This window comes from Cnephaeus nilssonii, assembly GCF_951640355.1.
Source record: "Cnephaeus nilssonii genome assembly, chromosome: 1".
NCBI lineage: Eukaryota > Metazoa > Chordata > Mammalia > Chiroptera > Vespertilionidae > Cnephaeus > Cnephaeus nilssonii.
The window spans coordinates 117,992,147-118,007,655 of NC_137072.1; the positions used below are offsets into that span (position 1 = coordinate 117,992,147).

Here is a 15,509-nt window from a genome sequence, read left to right on the forward strand (position 1 = left end):
AATTTACAGGGACTCAACAAGAGAGTAGAGGAGTCTGACCATCAGATCAACAATTTGGAATATGAGGAAGCAAAAAACACCCAATCAGAAAAGCAAAAGGCAAAAAGCATCCAAAAATATGAAGATAGCCTAAGGAGCCCCTGGGACAACTTAAAATTTATCCGCACTTGTGTTATGGGGGTGCCAGAAGGAGAGAGAGCAAGATACTGAAAACCTATTTGAAGAAATAATGACGGAAAACTTCCCCCACCTGGTGAAAGAAACAGACTTACAGGTTCAGGAAGCGCAGAGAGTCCCAAACAAGAGGAACCCAAAGAGGACCACACCAAGACACATCATAATTAAAATGCCAAGGGTTAAAGACAAAGAGAGAATCTTAAAAAGCAACAAGAGAAAAGCAGTTAGTTACCTACAAGGGAGCACCCATATGACTGTCAGCTGATTTCTCAACAGAAACTATGCAGGCCAGAAGGAAATGGCAAGAAATATTCAAAGTGATGAAAAGCCAGGACTACAATCAAGATTACTCTACCCAGCAAAGTAATCATTTAGAAATGAAGGTCAGATAAAGAGCTTCCTAGACAAGAAAAAGCTAAAGGAGTTCATCACCACCAAACTGGAGGAGGAAGAAGGTAAGGAGGAGGAGCAGGAGGAGAAAGAAAATGAAAAAGAAAAAAAGATAGAAAATACAACAATAAAATGGCAATAAATACATATTTATCAACAATTAAATCTAAAAATAAAAATAAAAGAACAAGGAATCTAATGAATAAAATAAACTGATGAATAAAATAGAACGTGAGGCATGGAAACATGGAACAGACTGACGAATCTCAGGAGGAGGTGCAGGAAGAGATTAACCAAAGATATTCATACTAGAGGCCCGGTGCACTAATTCATGCACGGGTGAAGTCCTGAGGGGGATGAGGGGGACCGGGATGCGGGGTGAAGTCCTGAGGGGGGTGAGGGGGACCGGGATGTGGGGCGAAGTCTTAAGCGGGGTGAGGGGGACCTGGATGCGCTTGCCAACCCGGGATCCGGATCCGTTACGCTGATGTTCGCGCCGGTTGTCGGGAGCCACCTGGTGGCTGCTTTCACATCCTTTCTTCCTTGCGGAGCATCTAAGGAGCGGAAGCGGCTGTGGTGCCTGAGGCCGACTTCCAGGAGGGCGGTGCTGTCGGGCTTGTGCCTGTGGTGCTGGCCCGTCGGTACCTGGCCCATTCTTCGGAGACTGGTCCTGCAGGACTACTGAAGGAGTGAGTGGCTGCTGCTGGACTGGTGGGCCACTGGGTCGGATCTGTCAGCTGAGCGGCGCTCCCACCGTGGGAGCGCACTGACCACCAGGGTGCAGCTCCTGCATTGAACGTCTGCCCTCTGGTGGTCAGTGTGTATCACAGCAACCGGTCTTAAAGGTCGCTTAGGCTTTTATATATATAGACTAGAGGTCTGGTGCACAAAATTCGTGCATGGGTAGGGTCCCTAAGCCTGGCTGGCAATCAGGGCCGATCAGGGCCTTCTGGCTGCTGGCCGGGTCCTCCCTTCCCTGGCTGCCAGCTGGGGCTTTCCTTCATTCTGTGCCACCCCCTGGTGGTCAGCGCACATCATAGCGAACAATTGAACTCGCGGCCTCCCAGTCGAACTCCCGAGGGGACACTTTGCATCTTAATGGATATATATCACCTATGGACACAGACAATAAGGTGGTGAAGGTCTTAGGTGGGACGGGAACCAAGTGGAGGGGGTCATGGGGGGGGGGGGAGGGGGATACCTGTAATACTCTTAACAATAAAGGTTTAAAAAAATGTCATACAAAACAACAAGAAAGCCCACTGCATGGGAGAACATATTTGCCAATGATATTTCAGATAAGGGTTTAATCTCCAACATTTACAGAAAACTCATACAACTTAACAAAAGGAAGATAACGATCCAATCAAAAAATGGGCAAAGGACCTAAATAGACACATTTTGAAAGAGGACATACAGAAGGCCGAGAGACATATGAAAACATGTTCAAAGTCACTAATCATCCGAGAGATGCAAATCAAAACAACAATGAGGTACAATCTCACACTGTCAGAATGGCTATCAAATGACAAGTGCTGGCGAGTCAACAAACGACAAGTGCTGGCGAGGATGTGGAGAAAAAGGAACCCTCGTGCACTGCTGGTGAGAATGCAGACTGGTGCAGCCACTGTGGAGAACAGTATGGAGTTTCCTCAAAAAGTTAAAAATGGAACTGCCATTTGACCCAATAATCCCACTTGTAGGGATGTATTCCAAGAAACCAGAAACACCAATCAGAAAGATATATGCGCCCCAATGTTCATAGCAGCACAACTTACAATAGCTAAGATTTGGAAACAACCTACGTGCCCATCGGCAGATGAGTGGATTAAAAAACTGTGGTGCATCTACACAATGGAATACTATGCTGCTATAAAAAAGGAACTTTTACCATTTGCAACAGCATGGATGGAACTGGAGAGCATTATGCTAAGCGAAATAAGCCAGTCAGAGAAAGATAAATATCACATGATCTCACTCATATCCTCTCTAATAAAATGGTAATATGCAAATTAACCACCACTCCGCTACATAGGCCACGCCCACCAGCCAATCAGGGTGAGTATGCAAATTAACCCCATCCAAGATGGCTACAGCCACAGAGAGCAACGTTTCCCAGGTAACAGAGGAAGCCAAGCTTTCCAATAGCCGTTGCAGGCCTAAGCCTCCACTCAAGCTACAAAGTTTCAATTATAGAAGGTAAACAAATTCAAACAAATGGCGCAGAATGGAGCTTGAGAGAGCAGGCCAGGGTTGCCGGCGGCAACAAGCAAAGCTTTCCGCACACCCTGGCCGGGCTCACCCACTCCAGGTTACAAAGTTTCAATTGTAGAAGGAAAATAAATTCCAGATACCAGGGCCTACGCTTGGGTTGCCAGGGGGCATGGCCGGCCTGCAAACCACCACAGGCCCCTTGCTCAGGCCGCCCCACGCCCCAAGGGAACCCCACCCTGATCCGGGACACCCTTCTGGGCAAACCAGCTGGCCCCCACCCCTGTACCAGGCCTCTATCCTAGCTAATAAAAGAGTAATATGCAGATTGATCATCACTGCAACACACAATATAGCTGCCCCCATGTGGTCAAAGATCCTGCCCCCATGTGGACACAAGATGGCCACTACAAGATGGCCAGCAGGAGAGGGCAGTTGGGAGGCACCCGGCCTGCAAGGGAGGGCAGTGGTGAGGGACCAGGCCTGCAAGGGAGGGCAGTTGGAGGTGATCAACCCTGCAGGAGAGGGCAGTTAGGGGTGACCAGGCTGGCAGAGGAGGGAAGTTGGGGGCAAACAGGCTGGCAGGGGAGCAGTTAAGCATCAACCAGGCTGGCAGCGGAGTGGTTCGGGGGTGATCAGGCTAGCAGGCAGAAGCAGTTAGGGGCAATCAGGAAGGCAGGCAGGCAAGCAGTTGGGAGCCAGCAGTCCTGGATTGTGAGAGGGATGTCCGACTGCCGTTTAGGCCCGATCCTGGTGGGATCGGGCCTAAACGGCAGTCGGACATCCCTCCAGGAGTCCCAGATTGGAGAGGGTACAGGCTGGGCTGAGGGACAACCCTCCGCCGTGCACGAATTTCATGCACCGGGCTTCTAGTGTGGGATATAATGATCAACATAATTTGATGAACAAGAATAGATCCAGAGACTAATGGCAGGGCAGGGGGGGTTAGAGAGCAACCAAAGGACTTGTACGCATGCACATTAGCATAACCAATGGACACAGACACTGGGGTGGTGGGGGCTTGCCCAGGGTGGGAATGGCTGGGGGTGGGGGTCAACTGGGGAAATAGGAGACAGATATAAAGCTTTAGACAATAAGTAAATTTTTAAAAATTTCATAAAGCAAGTATTTTATCCTGGAAAGGCTGATCATTTACAGTAAAGCTAGGTGCCCCACCTGGACTCTCCTGGCGCTTCCTCCGTCCTAAGCCCTTCCTTGTTTCCCTGTCCCCAGCTTCAATAAACATCCTCTCAAAATAAAAAAATAAATACAGTAACGCTAAGTTAGAATTTTAAATGAAATAATCAAAATAACATATATTTTGAAAAAATAAACTTTCATATTTTCTTAGGAAGGTTTATGCACTTTTAAAACATTACCTTTCTAGTATGACGCGTTTAATCCAAAGAGTGGAACACTGTCCACTGAGGCCTGCCATGGGCCACACCCTGCCACGGAGATGTGGTCAGGCGCAGGCCGCCCAGGCGGGAACCAAGCTGAGCAATGACCGACCCTCAGGATCAAAGAGAATGAATGCAGCAGAGGCCTGAGTGGTCAGAGCTTGAGAGGGGAGGGCTGGGCTCTGTCTGCAATGCCGGGCGGGCTGAACGCCGGGCGATGAGGAGGAAGAGCGCCAGCGAGGCCTGGCCTCCCACGCCCGCTGAGCATGGGCTTCCGTGTGAGGAGAGCCAGGAGTTAAATGGAAAGGCAAGTTTTAGAAGATGGATGGGCAGCAGCACTGGGGCCCGAGAGGGGAGAAGCAGCTGTCAGGTGCTCTAGACTCAGGACAGCTCTGGGATGAGCGGCTCTGGAAGGAGGGGCCGAGGACCGGGACAGAGGCTGGGGCAGGAAGCACTTGGCAGGAAGAATGTGAACCCAGCAGCACGCATCTCCTTGGTGTGATCCCCATTCAAGGCCCGAGACCCCAGAGAAGTTGGGAGGCTCACAGGCAGCGGTCACAGGGTGGGTGGGCGCCCTGCTGCCTGGCCACGTCCACCGATGCTGCGTGGAGCACTGATCACTCACGAAATGAAACACACCGGCCTATAGCCGCTGGGCCTGTGAGAGGATGACCCTGCCCCAAGCTCTGAAGCGAGTGATGCTGAAATTGGTGCGTCAACCAGAGAGGAAAGGAGGGTCTGTTTGTGTCACAGACAACTGCATAAACATCCGGAAGTGGGGCTTCCATCTCCTGCACGTGCCCAGCCTCAGACTACAAGTGCACATCCTTTGGGATGCCTGCATACCACGCTGTCCCCAGCTGGCCTCCCTGTGTCGGGTGAAGTCCCCTCAGCCAGGCCCCTGGCATCCCTGACTACCCACTCCAGTTGGCAGGCCATTTCCAGGGGTACCTCGTGCCCCTCAGCCACCTACCCAGCCTGGCACGGCCCTCAGCTTTCAGCTGGACTTTGTGTGAAGATGATCAGAAAAGCAATACAGCCCTCACCGGTGTGGCTCAGTGGATAGAGCGTCGGCCTGCAGACTGAAGGGTCCCAGGTTCGATTCCGGTCAAGGGCATGTACCTTGGTTGCGGGCACATCCCCAGTAGGAGGTGTGCAGGAGGCAGCTGATCGATGTTTCTAACTCTCTATCCCTCCCCCGTCCTCTCTGAAAAAATCAATAAAATATATTTTTTAAAAAGAAAAGCAATTTAGCACTAGTGAAATGGAGGCCAGTGCCATCTGTGAGTCTGTCACATGAACATGGACAGCGATGCCCCTACTTCACAAGCTCAGGCCACACAGGGACAGCCTGCTGCTCTGCGTCTTTGCATGTCCTGTGAAAACACACGACTCAGCAGATGCTGAGGAGCTGTGAGCCCAGAACAAGCCTCGCTCGCTCAGAGGCTCCCCCACGGCTGGCCCTGCCGCCTCCCACGTAGCAACGCTAGTGCCTTGGAGAGCAGAGCGCCGCCCCCCCCCCCCCCCCCCCCCCCCCGCCTCGGGCCTCCTCGCTGCTTGAGAGGACACCTGGGTCGGAGGGTCCGCACGTTTCAACAGTCCTGGGACACTGCCCACTCGTCTCCAGGAGACACAGAGCAGCTGCCCTGACCTGCAGCGCGTCTCGAGGCTCAGCGGCACGAAGCTCCTCAAGGGTTCCCTCCAAGACCTGGGTGAGTTTAGTTTTCTGCCGCGTTTCCCAACTGCAAGGCAACACCCACTCTCTCTTCTATCTCATTTTGTCTTGACCAAGCAACACTGAGTCCTTGAGACTCCTTGTTTTTTAAAAAAATGACCCTCAAACACCTCACTGCCGAGCTACTGTGTCTCCCAGCAGGACAAGGGAAATGGTCAGTTCACTGAGCGTGCTCAGTCAGGCCCCAGGATCTGTCGGTGAAACCACTTCACCAGCAACAAACTCCAACGTCCTAAAGACAGCAGGCAGGTGTCCCTTCACAAACCAGCCCCGGGCCGCAGCACACTACCTGGAAATGTCCTTGTTGCCTTGTTGCCATGGGGACAGCACGTGGCCAGTGGCTGCCCTGTAGCAGTAGACACCCAGCAGGCCAAGCGCCAGGGCCCCCTTGGACACCGGGGAGCACCTGCTCTGAACCAGCGCGAAGATGGCGAGGAGGGAAAGGGCAGCGAGGATGGAGAGTTCGGCTTGGTGGTCAGAGCTGAAAGGGAAGGGAAGTGCCAGGAATTACCCACAAGTGCAGCTAGCGAGGCCTGGGTCTGTGCTGAGGGGCTTCCTAAGGACTGTGCTAAAATTAGCTGATTTTCCTGACAAGCATGGAAGAAAATGGTTGGTGACTTAAATGCAGACTGAGGCTCTCACAATGTACAAATGAAGAGCTACTGCCCTGACCTACTGCTTCTCGTCCACAGTGGTCCACCCCCCCTCCGCCATGCGTCCCTTTTCTGGTTGCCACATGTTCCCTACACAGGTGAGGAGTTGCTGGGCAAACCCTGTGCTTCCCAGGGTACATCCCACTCCAGGGAGTCATGCATCTCCTTGGTGTGATCCCCATTCAAGGCCCGAGACCCCAGAGAAGTTGGGAGGCTCACAGGCAGTGGTCACAGGGTGGGCGGGCGCCCTGCTCCCTGGCCACGTCCACCGCTGCTGCGGGGAGCACTGATCACTCACGAAATGAAACACACACGAAGGAAACTCCCCTTGGGAACAGGCAGAGGGTGCTTGTGGGCAAGGTCCTGCTCTAGGGGTGGCCACACGGGGTCCACTCGTTGTTGCTGTTTAAACTGGACACTTACGTCCTGTCCTGGTGGTAAATGGTCACAACTGAAAAAGAACCAGAAGGCGAGCCTGGATGCCCCAAGCAGCTCTGTCCTGGTCCCGTGGCCGCCTCTGCAAACTGGCAGGGACAGCCTGAGACGCAGCAGCAGCCCAGGTGGAAGGGCCGGCCCAGTGTGAGGAGGAACAGCACCCCTCCGCCCCCCGCCCCGCCGCAGTTTCCTGAGCAGTGAGGCGGGGGTCACCGTGCGGTCGCAGGGCTCCGTGGGCTCGGGCTCGGCTCCTCTCTCCAGGTCTCTGAGAGCGAGGAGTGGGCTTGCAGCAGCACCGCGAGGAGCGCTGCCCGGGGTGCTGGGCCGTCGGGTGGCTAGTAGCTGACACTGGGATGGGAGATTCCCCACAGATTCCACAGTCAAGGACGGAGCCGCACCTGGGCTGGAGGCACAGGCCACACTGTTTCCCGAGTGACTATTGTGTGGAGCCAGGTCGCGGCCTGACCCAGGCGGGCCTATCCCTTCTGTTCCCTACCTTGTTAGATGAAAGCTGTGCCCTGTTATTCTACCTGAAGCTCCCAACTGCAGGTGGGAGTAAGCATTTCCCTGTTCTCCTGCTGAAGTTTCCTCTGCATGCGTCTGTGACTGTCCGGAGCCCCTCACAGTGCCTGTCCGACTGTCCTGAGCCCCTCACAGCACCCCGTCTGTCCTGAGCCCTTCACAGCGCCCGTCCGACTGTCCTGAGCCCCGCACAGCACCCCGTCTGTCCTGAGCCCCTCAGTGCCCATCTGACTGTCCTGAGGCCCTGTCACAGCGCCTGACTGTCCTGAGCCCCCGTCACAGTGCCTGACTGTCCTGAGCCCCCGTCACAACGCCTGACTGTCCTGAGCCCTTCACAGCGCCCGTCCGACTGTCCTGAGCCCCTCACACTGATGTCTGTCTGACTGTCCTGAGCCCCACAGCGCCCCCTCTGTCATGAGCACCTCTTTCCTGTCTGGTTTTCACCTGCTGCACTTCTCTCAGGTATTGAAGAAGCACCCGCAAAGCCACTGGCTGTCGAGGGCTTCTGACCACGTACCTCACAGCCTGTCCTGTCGTCCTGCCAGGAGCAGCTGGCCAGGGCAGAACCAGCTCCTCGCTCACAGGTTCTCAAACGTCGGTTGGTGATTCAGCAATAAAACCAACCACATTAGGCTAGCCTCATGAAAGTTTGCTTTTCAACATCAATTCATGGGCTAGGGTGTATTTTTCTAATTCTTCAAATCTCAAATACCACTTCCATCCTGAACATGGAAAATGGGCCCCACGTGGAGAAAGGCGACTGCTGGCCAGCTAACTGCGGCCACGGCTCGTGCTCTCACCTGGTGAGCCAGTGTCCCAGGTCAGGGCGGTGGGCCCACTGCACCCCCGTCTGGTTCAGAGACCGCAGCAGCCGGCAGCAGCCGAGGACCAGCCACGGGCTGGCCAGTGCCATGTACTTCTCACGGCCGCGGAGTCCGTCCAGGGCAGAGGGGCTCTTGCGTGCTTGGTCGAGCTCTAACACGTCACAGCTGACGCTCCTGTCCTGCAAAGCTGATGCCGGGCCGGCAAACCCTCCTTCCGCGCGTGAGCAATGCCGAGGCTCCCCGTCGCCCCCCAGAAAGCAGGTTCTGTAGCTCTCGTGACACAGAGCCAGGCACAGGGTGCTGACGAGGAAGTACCAGGTCTGGTGCTCCTCCTCGATGAAGCTGCTCGCACCCAGACTCAGGACGTGGCCCGCAGTCCCCGCCAGGATGAGGAAGTCCAGCTCTGACCACCTCCACGGGGAAGGAGCTGGGTTCTGGGAGAGGAAGATGCACTTTGTAAGGGAAACCTGAAAACCGCACACGACTTGCTGCGTGCTGGGCCCAGAACAGAGCCCACAAAGACCCTCATCGGATGCTGCCCCTGCTCTGGAGGAATGGCCCGTCATCCTCGGCACAGCCCATCCTCAGCCCGGTGACAAGACGTGGATGTCTAGACCCGCACCACCTGGGCAGTGTGGGGTTCAGAGACCTGGGCCCGGCCCCTGGACCCAGCCCTTCATACATATCTTCGTCCTCTCGAGCCTGGGTCGTCAGGCAGCCACAGCCAGTTCCCGCTACTAAAACCAAAGAACCGCAACGATATTTCCCAAGAATCCAACCATGAATTTTCCAGAAATCCAGGAAGTTTCCACTGAAACGTTCATTCTACTGAAACGACCAAGTTGGCATCACACACCATCCCTTCCATGTGCCAACTTGAAGCATATAAAACTAAAGACAGCCCGGCCAGTGTGGCTCAGAGGTTGAGGTCGACTTATGAAACCCGGAGGTCAGGGTTCGATTCCCGGTCAGGGCATATGCCCAGGTTATGGGTTCGCTCTCCAGTGTGGGGTGTGCAGGAGGCAGCTGATCAATGATTCTCTCTCATCATTGATGTTTCTATCTCTCTCCCTCTCCCACCCTTTTTCACTGGGACCCTGTCTTCCCACCTGACAGGCGAGGCCTGGGACCTGTCAACACGGAGCTGAGAGTGTGAGTTGGGCCCAGAGCCTGGAGACAAGGCTGCCCTCCCCGGCTCGGCCACGCTGTGCCTGCCGCACATGTCGGGAGGGAGAGGTATTGAACTACAAAGTGCGGCCTACACAGGGAGACACGTCCCACCTGTGGAGCCAGCCTTACCCTCCTCAGGAGCTTTCCATCCACACACGTCCTGGTCAGAGCGGACAAGACCCCACAGAGCAGCGCGGAGACCAGCGCCAGCACCCCGCCCGCCATGGGCCACGTGAGGCTGCAGAGGTAGCGGGAGCTCTCGGTTGAGGTGCACACGACCACGTGCACGGCCCAGAGAAGCAGGAACGTCAAGTAGAAGAGCAGAGAACACACGGGTGACAGAGGGACCTCCAGCTCCGCCGTGGCGCCCAGGGCCTGCGGGACGCTGAGCAGGAGCAGGGCGAGGACCTGGGCGGGAAAGCACGGGCTAAGCCACAATGGGCCGCAGGGAATGGCCCAAACCACGCCTCCAGCCACCCGCCCGGACAGGACTGTGCACAAGGGCACACGTGTTCTACAGGCACTCCAGTGTAATGTTCTGGCTGGGGCATCGAGCCAGCTCCACAGGTGAGCCTCGCTCCGCTCCGTGAGAGCACCGTACCTCCAGAACCACGACGGTCCCCACCACCATCGAGTAGATGTCGTACTGGGCCACCTGGCTGCTCAAGGTCCGGCTCAGGGTCTTCAGGGTGTCCAGGTACTGCCTGCGGACCTTGGCTCCCAGGTTGAGAAGGACTTCTGAGTTATTTTCCTCTAAGTACAGTCTGACCCAGTTTCCGTGCAGCCTTTCTGACACCTTAAACTGTTCGAATCCAGGCTCTGACAAGAAGAGGAACAGGTTGCGGACACAGCAGACGTAGGCACTGGTTTCCCAGTGTGCTTCCGCGGCCTGTGGGAGAACCTGACAGCTGGCGCCCAGGAACCTTCGTGTATGGGCTGGTCATGGGCCGGTCATGGGCCAGCACCCTCTGACCTCCTTCCAGCCAACCTCCCCCCACCCTTCTGCCTCCGCCCCTGGCCTTGCCTCTCTCCTCCCTTGCTCGCCCCCCCCCCCCCCCGCCCCGCAATGGAAAACCACCCAGAAATGCATCATGTTAACAGACCCTCAACTTTACAGAAACCTTCCCACGCTCGCGCTGCAGGACTGGGCGGGTGGGTGCCTGATGCCGTCTCCACCACGTCCACGACCCGTCCCTCCCTGCAGGGCTAACCCGCCTGCCTCTCAGCAATAGCTTGCATCTTCTGCCGGCTCTGAACCGCGAGTCCTCTGGGCAGCATGGCCTCTGCCTCCGCTGTACAAAGCGGGGCTGCTGCAGCAAGCCCAGCCCCAGTAGCTGCTGGCTCCCCAGGTCGGCCGGCCTTCCTCTCAGAGCTGGGCCAGACGCAAGGACTTCCTTCCGGGGGCTCCCTGGTGCTCAGGGCACTCTCCCGCCTCCCAGCAGGGCCACCCCAGGTGTCTGGGCTCCTCCTTGAGGCCTCCACCCCCCTGCAGTGGTGTGCTGCCCAGCTCTCCGTCACAGCCAAGACGGAGCCCTCGCCACCCTCTGGCACTGCCGCGTCCAAGCCCTGAGCGGCACTGCTCCTGCAGCAGCTCTCTACACGGCGCTCATTCCTGCTTCTGGAAATCCTTTCGTTGGCTACTTGGCTTCCTCGACACCTACCCCTCACCCACGAGCACCACCTGGTGAACCTGCTCCCCTACAGCCATTCCCACCTCCGTACAGCCACCCGTTCCTTCGCTGTTCAGCAGAAGCCTGCGTCAGGCCTTAGCTCGGGCTCATTCGGGCCGATGTCCGGGGTACCAGCAAGCCCTGCCAGCACTGCGGTCAGCATCCAGACGGCCCCCTCCCGTCCCAGCTCCATCGCCACTGCCACCACCTGGGCCCACCCTCTCCGTGCCCCGCAGCCTCCTCCCAGCTCTCCTCTGGCCTCCCCGGCCCCAGAGCCTCTCAAGTGCTGGCTGCAGAGCTCAGGCTCTGCAACTCAGGACGAAAGCGAGAGCGCCTATTCCAGCCAGGGTCCCAGAGGCCCCCACACCCCTGACCTCCCATCCTGTGCCTTCCTCTGCTCCAGCCACTCGGCCCCTTCATTCCTCCAAAGTGAGGCACGCCCCCCTCCCCCCAGGACCCCGAGTCTGCCACATGCTCCCTCTCAGGCTCTCGCCACCTGCACACCACCTGACACCAATGGCCACCTCCTGCTCTCCCTCTCAAGCTGCGCTCCGTGAGGGCAGCCCGGCCCTGCTGTCCAAACAGAAACTGAGTGGGAAGAGTTACCACTTGTTGACTGAATACACTTATGGGAGCACGTGACTGAGACAACGGCCTCTGGGTGCTGTTCACGGTGATGGCCGAGCTCTGAAAGCAGAGCAGCCTGCACAGCCAGCAGCAGTGAGGACCAGGCACACGGGAGCCCCAGCCTGACAGAGGGTGGCCACAACTCACCTCTCTCGTACACCGGGACACTTGCTTGCAACAGCCTGCTGAGCTGCACGGCATTCAAGTGTAGGAACCTCAGCTGTTCCCGCATGGCTCTGCCCTGGACGACTGGGAACAGGAAGCGACCCACACTGTGCTGCGGGATAGGCAGGCCGAGCCCCACCGCCAGGGTGGCAGCCAGGTCGGTCTGCTGCACATGCTCTGGGGGCCTGACTTCACCTAGGGGAGAAAGCAGGGTAAGCGACAGGCTCGCGGACACACTTGACCTTCTACGAGGGGCGTCAGTCACCCTCTCTCCAAACCATTCCCTGTAGATTTACATGGAGCACCTCACTGCGTTGTCAGTGGCACGTGTCTTCCCTGACGCAGCCACGGCGCCTGGGAGATGCCGGCACAGGGAGCAGGTGGCTCAGCAGAGGGTCACCTGGGGGTCCCTGGTGGCCCCGCCCTCTGGATGCAGAGTGGTGCTCATAGCCCCTCGGGGCACCTCTGGGAAAGCAGCGGAGGCTGGCCCAGTGCCACGGCCTGCGCACCTGCAGCTCTTTGTGCTAAGCAGGGGTTGGCGTCTGACGGACCCTGCAAGGAGCCTGGGTGAATCAGGACCTGGGCTCAGGCCTGGCTCTGCCCCAGGCCCCGAGAGGCCCTGGACAGGAAGCTCAGCACAGGCATCCTCTTCTCTGTGGAGAAAGCCCCCCGCTTCCCCCAGACGCCTGATGCAGGTGGGCCAGCGGGCCTGGGACCAGCCTCTCCCTCTAGGGCGAGTTTGTAGAGGTTTAGCTTTGATTATGGTAATTTTGGGTTGTATGAAAATTTTTTTCAATTGGGTCAAATTTATTCTTCTTTTCTGACCAACTCTACTGATGCCTCCTGGGTTATACTTAGAAGTTTTCCACTCCAACATTATTTTTCTTCTCACAGTCTCTTACATTGAGGGCTTGTTCTGAAACAAAACAAAGCCCTCAGCACTGACAGTGGGGGGCGTCCCAACACTGACTGCACAGCCCCGCCGCTGCGCTCACAACTGGCTGTGCCCTACAGAAGCGCACCCGACAGCAACAGCACAGAGGGACGGTCAAAGCTGTACTGGAGGAAAAGGACACTACACAACCCAGCCGGTCAGGGCACACGCCCAGGCTGTGGATTCCATCCCAGTGAGGGGCGTGCAGGAGGCAGCAAATCAGTGATGCTTTCTCATCACTGATGTTTTCATCTCTCTCCCTCTACCTTCCTCTCTGAAATCAATAAAAATATATATTTAAAAAAAGACACCATATGAAAATATGTCTTCACAAACACTTGTTCACGAACGTGCACAGCCCCCATCCACTGATGAATGGACGCAGCGTGTTCACACAACAGGTATCACTCAGCCGCACTGCAGGGCCCTCTATCCTGGCGCACAAAACCACGCGCCCCAGGGCTCCTTGCATTCGAAACCTAACAAGGAGGCAAATCTAACAGCCACAGAAACACAACTTGCTGGAGGGGAGTGGGGAGTGATGGGGACCACTCAGCAAAGTTCTAAAACTGATACTGACTCAATGGACAAAAGGAGTGAAGTCTGCAGAATGTAACTATTCTTAAGCACATCAACAAGTTAAACACACACACCCGCAGCCCTCCAGGCCATCTGCCCTCACAGCCACGGGCCTCCCAGCCAGCCCAGCTGTCCTTTTCCTCCGAGTCAGCCCCGCTGCATGGCCCACCCTCACTCCTTCCTGCTGCTCGGTGGTATCTGCTGTGTGGATGCACCACGTTCAGCAAACTCATCAGGGGTTGGGTTTCCACTTGGCTGTCATGAGTAATGTTGCTGTGAACATCCGTGAACAAGTGTTTGTGAAGACATTTTCACACGGTGCCATTTCCACCACAGGAGCTCAGGCACCTGGGCCGGACGAGAAATGCAGGGAAGCAGCTGTTTCTGGTGCAGGGCTCTCACTCTGCTCCGTGGCCACCCTGCTGTGGTCCGAGTGAGGGATAGTGGGGAGCAGAGGCCGTGCTGTGGTCTGAGTGAGGGATAGTGGGGAGCAGAGGCCGTGCTGTGGTCCGAGTGAGGGATAGTGGGGAGCAGAAGCCGTGCTGTGGTCTGAGTGAGGGATAATGGGGCGCAGAGGCCGTGCTGTGGTCCGAGTGAGGGACAGTGGGGCGCAGAGGCCGTGCTGTGGTCCGAGTGAGGGATAATGGGGAGCAGAGGCCGTGCTGTGGTCCGAGTGAGGGATAATGGGGTGCAGAGGCCGTGCTGTGGTCCGAGTGAGGGACAGTGGGGTGCAGAAGCCGTGCTGTGGTCCGAGTGAGGGACAGTGGGGCGCAGAAGCCGTGCTGTGGTCCGAGTGAGGGATAGTGGGGAGCAGAGGCCGTGCTGTGGTCCGAGTGAGGGATAGTGGGGCGCAGAGGCCGTGCTGTGGTCCGAGTGAGGGATAATGGGGAGCAGAGGCCGTGCTGTGGTCCGAGTGAGGGATAATGGGGCGCAGAGGCCGTGCTGTGGTCCGAGTGAGGGATAATGGGGCGCAGAGGCCGTGCTGTGGTCCGAGTGAGGGATAGTGGGGTGCAGAGGCCGTGCTGTGGTCCGAGTGAGGGATAATGGGGCGCAGAGGCCGTGTTGTGGTCCGAGTGAGGGATAGTGGGGTGCAGAGGCCGTGCTGTGGTCCGAGTGAGGGATAATGGGGCGCAGAGGCCGTGCTGTGGTCCGAGTGAGGGATAGTGGGGTGCAGAGGCCGTGCTGTGGTCCGAGTGAGGGATAATGGGGCGCAGAGGCCGTGCTGTGGTCCGAGTGAGGGACAGTGGGGCGCAGAGGCCGTGCTGTGGTCTGAGTGAGGGATAATGGGGAGCAGAGGCCGTGCTGTGGTCCGAGTGAGGGATAATGGGGTGCAGAGGCCGTGCTGTGGTCCGAGTGAGGGATAATGGGGCGCAGAGGCCGTGCTGTGGTCCGAGTGAGGGATAGTGGGGTGCAGAGGCCGTGCTGTGGTCCGAGTGAGGGATAATGGGGCACAGAGGCCGTGCTGTGGTCCGAGTGAGGGATAGTGGGGTGCAGAGGCCGTGCTGTGGTCCGAGTGAGGGATAATGGGGCGCAGAGGCCGTGCTGTGGTCCGAGTGAGGGACAGTGGGGCGCAGAGGCCGTGCTGTGGTCTGAGTGAGGGACAGTGGGGTGCAGAAGCCGTGCTGTGGTCCGAGTGAGGGATAATGGGGTGCAGAGGCCGTGCTGTGGTCCGAGTGAGGGATAATGGGGAGCAGAGGCCGTGCTGTGGTCCGAGTGAGGGATAGTGGGGCGCAGAGGCCGTGCTGTGGTCCGAGTGAGGGACAGTGGGGCGCAGAAGCCGTGCTGTGGTCCGAGTGAGGGATAATGGGGAGCAGAAGCCGTGCTGTGGTCCGAGTGAGGGATAGTGGGGCGCAGAGGCCGTGCTGTGGTCCGAGTGAGGGATAATGGGGTGCAGAGGCTGTGCTGTGGTCCGAGTGAGGGATAATGGGGTGCAGAGGCCGTGCTGTGGTCCGAGTGAGGGTGGCGGGTATAGAGGCCGGTGCCCTGGTGGGCCCTGTACCTGTTCACTGGAAGGCTG

At 57.1% G+C, this 15,509-nt stretch overlaps 1 protein-coding gene across 3 annotated transcripts in view; it reads right to left on the reverse strand.

The window, feature by feature from the left end:
- The window catches only part of PIGG (phosphatidylinositol glycan anchor biosynthesis class G (EMM blood group)), a 29,656-nt gene that overhangs the window by 5,325 nt on the left and 8,822 nt on the right, over positions 1–15,509 (reverse strand). For 2 of the 3 annotated variants that reach the window (XM_079775124.1, XM_079775125.1), the window contains exons 6-10: positions 11,962–12,174; positions 10,119–10,336; positions 9,647–9,925; positions 8,324–8,781; positions 6,203–6,394 (exon numbers count right to left, since the gene is read on the reverse strand). In XM_079775124.1, the coding sequence (XP_079631250.1) occupies positions 6,203–6,394; positions 8,324–8,781; positions 9,647–9,925; positions 10,119–10,336; positions 11,962–12,174 (1,360 nt within the window). The remainder of the gene's footprint in view (positions 1–6,202; positions 6,395–8,323; positions 8,782–9,646; positions 9,926–10,118; positions 10,337–11,961; positions 12,175–15,509) is intronic. The other variant, XM_079775126.1, reaches the window with a different exon arrangement.